The 9,524-nt window shown below is 43.1% G+C and overlaps 1 protein-coding gene across 1 annotated transcript; it reads left to right on the forward strand.

The window, feature by feature from the left end:
* Nucleotides 1–2,382: 2,382 nt before the first annotated feature.
* On the forward strand, nucleotides 2,383–7,626 carry LOC120620883 (C-C motif chemokine 5). The gene is made up of 3 exons (XM_039885936.1): nucleotides 2,383–2,555; nucleotides 3,703–3,814; nucleotides 7,171–7,626. Exons 1-3 carry the CDS (start codon nucleotides 2,480–2,482, stop codon nucleotides 7,256–7,258), a joined length of 276 nt encoding a protein of 91 aa, XP_039741870.1. The 5' UTR covers nucleotides 2,383–2,479; the 3' UTR covers nucleotides 7,259–7,626.
* The last annotated feature ends 1,898 nt before the right edge of the window (nucleotides 7,627–9,524 follow it).

A 9,524-nucleotide genomic window follows, 5' to 3' on the forward strand; every position in this document is an offset into this window, starting at 1 on the left:
TGGTAGAAAGTCCATGAACCCATTATTGCATTCGATGTTGAGTTCCACCACTTTAGGCTATAGGTCTTTAAGCAAGTCACTTAACTTCTCTAAGCCTCAACTTACTCATTTGCTTAAACATAAAGACTTTTTGTAATAGAGTTCACTAATCCCTATTAATTGGGGTCTGGTCTAGATTGCTGAAAAGCCTAAAGTGTAGAATATCTATAGGGGACTGCCATTTTCTTACTCTTAATAATAACATGTAATATTAGCTAATGTTATTAAAATATTTAACATGCATCAGACATTGTTCTAAAAGCTTATAAGCATAAGCACATTTGTGGGAACTTAAGTCTCTCGACAGCTGTGGAAGGACCATTATGATTATCCTTGATTTATACATAAGGAAACTGAAGCCAGAGAGATTAAGTAACTTGCCCAAGGCCACCTAGCTAGTAAATGCGAGAAACACCAAAGCCCTTGCTCATAACCACTGAGCCAGAAAGCCTTGCACATGTTTGGTAACTAAGGTGGCTATGTGAAGGAAACAATTAAAACAGGCAGAACATTGTTTTGTGGATGGATGAGAGTTTCTGATATATTTGCAACTTCTTTCTTTAAATGAGATGGCCACGCCTTCCAAAATTGTGTTTCTGTTGTTAATTGGTTAATGAGTTTTGAGGAAGGAATGAGAGGATTTTTATGACAAGCTTAGAACAAAACCTGGCACCCAAAAGGGACATAACAACTGTTAACTGCCTGACTGATGTGAGTTAATGGAACAAGCTTGAGCCTAGTCATCAGAAACATCAGCTGTGTGACCTTGAGGACCTTAATGACCACTCTGAGGCCTAGTTTCCACTTCCGAGACTCAGTTTCCACTTCTGCAAAATGAGATTAATAACCATCCTGCCTCAAAGTCATTGTGAGGAATAAAAGAAACAAGGTCTTCCCACTCTGGGTGATTCAGTCACCTTTGGCCACCACTACATATGTAACAGTAGCTAGCAAGAAAATATTCTTGGTATAAGATTATATTTTTTAAGTTCCATTTTAAAAAATTTTTTGTTTGCTTTTGTCGCTGTCAATAGATACTTTTCTCTTAGATAATTCAGAAGTCAATTTTAGCGCAGCCCAGGCCAAGCTGTCACTAATTCTAAAGTACCCAAATAGGAATTGATAAAGATTTATTGTATCTAATTCTTTGGAATGGAGTAAAAACCCTGGCTCTAATCAAGACCACCACATGGGTTCAGTTCAAGATGAACTGAATTCAGATGTCCCCAGCCATGAATCTTTTAATGGTGAGCAAGCAGTCTTAGTGGCCAGAGCACCGAAGCGGGAGCCAGGGCCCCCAGGTTCTGATCCTGTCATTCATTGCTGTATGTTCTTAGCAAGTCACTTCCACTCTCTAGGCCTCAGGTTCCTCTTCTTCAACTGAAGAACATGGAAAAAAATGATCCCTAAATTCCTTTGAAGCTTTGGTAGTCTGTAGCTTTTATGTCCAAGAAGACATTAAAAATGAGATCCCAGCATTTACTGATCCTGTGCTATAAAATGGGAAAATTGGAATAATAATAATAGTTGACACATGCAAAGCCCTAAAGCCCTTAGAATAGTGGCTGGCACAGAGTAAGCCTTCAGTAAATGACTAATAACTGTGTGTGGCATAAGATATCTCCCCTCCCCCTTTGTTGCTCCTCCTCCCAACAAGCCTAATTACCTCACTTTATAATTATTTCACTTTATAATCAAGGAAACAGAAGCTGAAAGACATTAAGAAATTTTCCCAAGGACCACTCAACAAGTAAATGGGGGCGACCCTGCGGCTATTATGAGAGGAAGGCCCACTCCGACTCATACCTGGTGAAAAGGTCGCCAATGCCCCGTTCAGATCCACTGCCTCAATCATAGGGTGGTGCTCTCACCTCCTTTGGGGACTATATGTCATAGGGCCCTTCCTTCCTCAAAACACAGCATAAATAACATCCTTCCATGATGGATGAGAGAAGATGCATTAGAAGTAACTTTGAAAGCAACCAAATAAACATCCAGTTTTTTCTAATCCTGTCCTAACTGTGCTTTCTTCTGCCCCCAAGGAAACAGCTTCCTGACCTCTGAGGAAAATCCCTGCCCTGGAAAATGAAACTGGGGATGCTAGCAGAGGAAGAGATGTTCCACCCCCGGCACTTGTACTAGAACTTCCTAAGGGCAGAGGGGAAATCGATGAGCTCATTCTGGATCAAAGGGTGGTGAGAAAGAAAGAAAGAGATAGACAGACTCAAATTTCCAGAGGCTATTTCAGTTTTCTTTTCCATTTAATGCAATTTCACTTATGATATCAGCCAATACCTGGTTGCCAATTTGGAAACTCCCCTTGGGGGCGCTCCCTCTACTGGCCTGACTCCCTATAAAGGGCCAACATGAGCTGCAGAGAACCCCTGCAGAGAATCCTGAGACAGCACAGGATCTCCCACAGCCTCTGCCCACGGGTACCATGAAGATCTCTGCAGCTGCCCTCGCTGTCCTTCTTGCCACTGCCGCCTTCTGCGCTCCTTCATCTGCCTCCCCATGTAAGTCCAGGTCCTGACCACCACAACTCCCAGAGTCAGATCCTCAGACTAGCCCAGACCTTGCTCCCTTTACAGCTATAGCATTTATACTGTCTGAACCCTATGATTTAAATTCTTACTTATTGCTTTTCCCAGATGTCCAGTTGTCCCTGATAGATCCTTAAGCCACTTCATGGCAGGGACCCTCTGATTAATTTTCTGTATCTTCAGGGTCTACACCCCAAGCCTGCATGTGCTCACTGAGTGTGGACTGATACTGGGGATATTGGTAGGCAGGGGCAGCTCAAGCTGACCTCAAAACATGACTGACTCATACCTAACACTAGCAAGGTTTCTAAGAAACTTATAAGCACCTAAATAAAACCCTCTTGGGTTAGTCATATTTTCCGCCATTTCATAGATGGAAAAAAATAGGATTTGGGAAAGGATAATGAAAGCTAATTAAATACCTACTATGTGTCAAATATTATGCTGATTGTTTTACATGTATCATCTTATTTAATACAACTACTTTTGAGTGGCTGTCCTTGACTTGTAGATGGGGAAACAGGCTAAGAGAGGTTAAATAATTTACCGAACTCACACTGCTAGGAAGTGGGGAAATTAGTGTTCAAATCCAGTTCTATCTGGCTCTTAAACTCTCCTACTCTAGCAACTGTCATTTCCCAGGGTCACCCTGAATTAATTGACCAAAAAAAAGTTCTCCTTCTCTGTTACAGGAGTCCTTCTTGCTATGCATCAGCTAGAGGCTCCCAGAATCCCATACATATCTTCGGGCCCCTCTTAGGGGTCCTGGCTGAGCCATGAAGTCTGAGTTTTGGAAACCTCCCCCAACCCGCCCTAGGTCTCAAAGAAACTAAATTCTGAGTCCACTGAAGATCCTAGGAGGGCAAAGATAAAGGCAGAGGGCCCGAGAAAAGTCAGGAGGAGGCCCAGCATGTCCTGAGAGTCAAAGGCATGGGGTTATGATATAGAGGGAAGGATACAAGCTAGGCTCAAGGATTAGGTGAGAGATCGGGGGGATCCTCTCTGTCCTCTGTTGGAATCCCCACTCTGTCGCTGGAAGACAAATAATATAAAGTACGCAGCACGATAGCCAGTGTGTACTGGCAATGAATACAGGGGTCTCCTTCCTTCCCTCTCCCAGATGCCTCGGACACCACACCTTGCTGCTTTGCCTACATCTCTCGCCCACTGCCCCGTGCCCACCTCCAGGAGTATTTCTACACCAGCAGCAAGTGCTCCATGCCAGCAGTCGTGTGAGTCTCAGTCCTGCAGAACCCTCTAGGGGGGTGAGGAAGGTGCACATTTTGTTGCAGAGCCAGTCCCCCCAGGAGCCCTCTGAGAGGATGCCCTATCCACTCTCACCCATTCTCCAGCTGCATAAATAGACATGGCTCTTCCTTCTCTAGCTTCGGATTCCCCAGCTAACACATGAAAGGATTAGACAAGGTGTTCTTGGAGGATACTCCCCACTCTGATGGACTAGGTTAGGTCTCTAATCTTTACGGGTGTGATTTTTACTTCAACATCGTCTGCAATGCCCCTACATGAAAAAATTCAACTCAGTCATTCCTTTCCAGTTAAGAACTCCACAGTCCCCCATATGCACAACCCATCATTAGTGATAGTTGCTTAAGAAATTTAAGACAATAGAGACTTAAAGAATTAAAATAGGGCAATCATGAAGTTTCCTATATAATGGTAAAGTGTTTTAATCCAAAAATTCCCGTGACACTGGCAAAGTTATAGGTATTCAGAGTTGGCCTTTGGTTCTGACAAATCCTTCAAAGTATGGTGGTAATTTTAATATTACTAATTTTATTTCTGAAAACAAATATTTTTCAAAAGAAAAAAGTCCTTCTTTGAACACTTATGGGCAGGCAGAGATTAGTAAACTATCATCCTTGCCCTTAAGTGTCTCATAATCTAATAAAAGGATAAGACAGACATAGCAATAATAAGGGCATCCTGCATAAGAACATTACAAAAGGAGGGAGAGAACACACCCAGCTTCAAGAGTGTGTTCTCTTCTCCTAATTATCAGGTTGAGGGACTTGGGTATACCAGACAGAGGGGATGTCACCAGGGATCTCCTTTGGTTTATGTAGAGTCTCCATGTAGTAAAGCACTTAGAGCTTAGAGTGTCTGCACAATGAAGCCAAAGCGTTTGTGCTATCAAAGGTGGAATGAGTTGGAACAGGGAAAGCCTAGAAAAAAAGGGGTCGAGTTATGAGGCTGTTTTTGTTATCCATGTGATGGCACTGAAGGCTGAACAGTACCTGAAGGGAAAAGGAAAGACAGGGTGAGAAAACTGCAGAGTTGGAATTAGCAAGTCCTGGCAGATGATGTGAAATCAGGAGCAAGAATGAGAGAGGGGTTGAGGGTGCCACTGAGGTTTCAACCTAGTTGACTGGAGAAGTGTGGAGCTTCCTGAAGTCTTGAGGAATAGCTGTTTAAAGAGGAAAGAGCCAAGGTGCCAGCAAGACAACCCTGTGGAACTGTCCAACACGGAATGAGAAACAAAGGGTTGGTAGCTGAGGAAAGGGTGTTGGGCTAAAGATATGACATTCTTTTATAGGAGGAAGGGGTGTCCCAATATGAGTGGCAATCGAGCATAGTCTTGGCTGGCTCCAGAGCTAATCTCCCTTCGTTAGAATCCCAGGTCTGTCAATTGGTAGCTGCATGAACTTGGGCCCATCACTTAACCTCTTTGAGCCTCAATTTCTTCACTTGTAAAGTGGAGTAAAATAGGATTATTTCCCCCACTAGGTCGAAGTGAGAATAATAAAATGAAAGATAAAATTAGAATATTTCCCGGTACACAGTAGGTGCCTGGTGAGTATTAACTTATCATCATTGTTTTTCTCCTCTTCTAAATGTATTATTATATACATAGGTGACAAATGAAACTTGATGAGTAAATGCAATTCATTCACTAACTCATTCAATAAACATCCATTATACCCACTGTGTGCCAGACCCAGGGTCAGAGACTTGGGAAAGCACACGGAAGAGAAAGGGGCAGCAACTCTGAGCAATTCTCAGGGGGAAGGTGAAGGTAGAGGCTCCTAAAGAGACCAAGAGGGAAGAGGGGCAGGAGAGAAGTCAGGCAAGTAGAAGGTCCCCAAAACGGGGGCAAGGAGAGAAGCCTTGGCAGGGAGGGACTGTTCTCCAGTATCGCATTCTACAGGAAGGAGGAGGAAATGGAAGCCTGAGCAACTCTAACCCCAGAAGTTGGTTCCCCAGCCTTTTGACTTCCTGGCCACAGGCCAGGGGGGATGAAAAGAGAAGATAGTGAGTCTTCAGGACTTCCTGTATGACACTTGGTTTAACAAGGGTAGACTGGGTCTAAAGCTCTCTCACCACCCCAAATAAGAAAACAAACAGTAGGAGGCACAAGAGCCCAGAATACCTCTTATGTTCCCTTTCTCTTCTTTGCAAGTCAGGGTGGGAGAGAGACATCACATGGTTCTGAGTGATACTCAGAAAGGGGAAGCAGCTTCCCTGAGAGCAAACAATATGCACGATAGAGCACAAAAAGGGAGAGGGATCAAGAAATCCTCATTCTCCCCAGACAACATAAGCCTTCACTTTGTCTGAAAACATCCTAAAGAAGAAGCCAAAATGAGAAAGGTCCAAATAGGCAGAGCTAGTCCCAAAGTAACATGTTAAGTGGAAGCAGTGCTATCCAGGCCCAAGATCTCCCCTAAATAAAACCAGTCTCCCAGTAACAGATGAGGCAGGCAGCCAAACTGAGCCTATGATTCCCGGCCTTTTATACTTCCAACTTATACTATCAATACCTGTGGAGATAAGGCCTCTGGCTCTCATGGGCCTACGCATTCTGGCCAGTTAATTGCTAGAGGTGCTTTGACATTGCCAGTATCTCAGGACCCTTTGAGCCATGATGTCCTGTACCAGGATCTTATGTATCATGTTGCTCTGATCCACTCTAAAGCAGAGGTCCCACAGTATTCCAATAACAACACATGTATGATACTTTTAAAAACTACTGCACACATACTGTCTCATTTGACCTTCACAATAATTGTACAAAATAGGAATTATTTCTATCCACATTTTAGAAGTGAAATTAAGACTCAAGTTCATGTCCTTCTTTCATTCACCCATGCATGCAAAGGTGGATTCATTTGTTGACTGTCTACCCTGTGCCAAGCACTATGTTATCCAAAGTCACATATTCTTTGTCTCCCACTTATTCAGCCATGACTTGGCTCCTAGTGGACATCTTTTTTTCTCTGCATCTTGAGCACCCAGCACAGGGTCTGAAACAGAGGAAGTGCTAAGAAGAGGACAGTGGTTGACCTGCTCGACCTTAGGCGTCTCAGGCCCCGCATTCCCTTAGCTCTCCAGGCTGCATGTGTTTGTGTGTGGGTTAAAATGCATACAAATCTGCTTTTGGCTTAGAGCCCTTTGAACCAATAGAAGAGGAAATACCTTTCCCTTAAAAGCCACAGATACGATCTTACGAAGCTCCAAAAATGACCTACCCAATACTATCATCATTTCTCTTTACGACTCAATCAGTTTCATTTCCAAAATTGGCTGTCCCAGCACTCACCAAGTCTCACTCTCTTCTCCTCTCCCACAGCTTCGTTACCCGAAAAAAACGCCAGGTGTGTGCCGACCCAGAGAAGAGATGGGTACGGGAGTACATCAACTCTTTCGAGATGAGCTAGGATGGACGGCACCTTGAATTTGTGCAAACTTTCCTATTGCTTATTCCTCTTGTCCTAACCAGCTTAGGGGGCTTCTCCTACTCCCATCCACTCATTGGAGGGCGCAGATAAAAGCATCCCCCAATGGAAGCTTCCAAGAGCTCCTGAGGCTCTGTGTTGAGCACAGAAGTCTCTAAGCTCTGAGCTTCAGGCTCTTCAGCTCGGCATGGCTTTGCAAACAAGAAGGAAGTCAGCATACCTCCAGAGGCAAAGAAGGGAGAAAAACTGGGTTTCTATGGTAACATCCCATCTTAGCCCCTCACTGGGATAGGCTGACTAGCAAAAGTGAAAAATCAGCTTTCTATTAAAATTCTCAAAGCAATTACAAAGTTGGCTTCTGGTTTGATTTAATCCTCAGGAACCCTCCTTGAGCACTAAGCATGCAGGCGTCCGGGGCTTGTACACATCTGGTGTTTGAGGGCCATGGGGGTCATGGTCCTAAACGGTGAGCAAGGCTGGGAGTACAAGCTTTCTGAGAAGGGGCATGGGCAGGACAGAACAGGTAAAGTAACTAGTGGCTTATCCACTCTGAGGGGAAACAGCCACTACATCGCCACCCCCAAGTCCCCAAGAATTTATCTCGCTCCCCACCACAGCACCTCCCTGTTTCCTCAGACCATGGTGGCCCTGCCACCCACTCTGTTCCCCTTCCACCCTAGTCTACCCTATACCTTATCCCCAGTGGGGGATACCCTACACTCTGCTCCTGCAATGGGATTTCAGGTCAATCTCAAAACACCTCCCCGTTCTTTAAAATAAAGAGAATAAATAAAGAGGTGGGAGTACTCCCATCTATGTGTCCCTTCATGTGACTATATATATGACAATATATATTGTCATAATTATAGCTAGCATAACTGAGCACTCATTATGTATCAGGCATTATCAGCCTCTTATATTCATCATCTTTTATCCTCACAACCCTTTGGGGTAGGTAGTATTATTAACCCTGTTTACAGTTGGGAAAACCCTTGGCAAGGAAAGAAAATAACTTGCCCAAAGCCTCAAAGTGAAAAAAAAAAAGAAGGTGGCGGGTAGGCAGGTTACAATTAACATTAAACCCACCAGGTCTAATATGAAAGCTCATGCTTCTTTTTTTTTCCATCTTTAATTTGCAAAATTTCAAACCTACAGAAATTTATAAGAATACACCTAAATACCCTTTATCTGATTCAAATAGTAATATTTTACCATATTTGCTTTATTTATGTGCATGCGTGTGTGTATATATCTCTATATACACATGGTTGGTGTATACATTTTTTTCCTGAATTTGAGAGTAAGTTGTAGATGTGGTAACACTTCATCCCTAAGAATTTCAGTACACATCGCACACTCAGGAAACTTAACATGAACACAATATTTTCCAACTGCAGTCCATGATCTATTCCCTATAATTATCCCAATGTTCTTTATAGCTATTTTTTTTTTGCCCAGGATACAACTAAGTACACAAATTGAATTCAGCTGTCATGTCTTTTTAGTGTCCTTTAACAGGCTTTTTTTGTCTTTAAGTATGTTGATATTTTTAGCAGTTCAAATCAGATTTTTGTAAAATATTTTCTCATTTGAATTTGCCTGATTATTTCCTCATAATTAAATTCAGGTTAAATAATTTTGGCAGGAATATCACATGAGCGATGCCATCTTTCCCAATGCAACATACCAGGGCACATGATGTCAGGTTACTGGTGGTAATGTTAAGTCTGATGAGTTGGTGGCCCATGTTTTCTTGCTACAGTGAGCTGTCTGCTGTGTGCCACGCACTATGCTAGGCACTGGGGAGTAGGGGTGAGAGTGGAATACAGAGATGAATGGGCTATGAGCCACAATCTTAACTTTTAGGCAGTTCACAGTCCAGTGAGAAAGAAGGATGGACCAGATTAAACATATAAACAGATAAACACTTAAAAGGAAGCAACTATACAAAAGGCTGTAGTCACATCGTGGGTAGGGAGACTGCACCTGAATGGAATGAGGCAAGGTGCCTGGGGGAGAAAAGAGATTTAAAAAATGAGGTAACATGTAAGTAGAGTTTGAAAGATTTGAGAAACCATTTAACAGGTGGAAAAGAAAATGAAAGTCCTGACAGGTAGAGAGATCAGCATATGTAAAAGTAGGAGGTATGAATGGCAGCTCCTTACCACAGTTAAGAGTTCAGTCTCTTGCTGCCAAGAAGAGGGGTGTATGTATAAGAGGGGCTTTCTCATCCCTGCCATTTTCCTGA

Source organism: Pteropus medius, unplaced genomic scaffold, assembly GCF_902729225.1.
Source record: "Pteropus medius unplaced genomic scaffold, Ma_sr-lr_union100, whole genome shotgun sequence".
Classification (NCBI taxonomy): Eukaryota; Metazoa; Chordata; class Mammalia; order Chiroptera; family Pteropodidae; genus Pteropus; species Pteropus medius.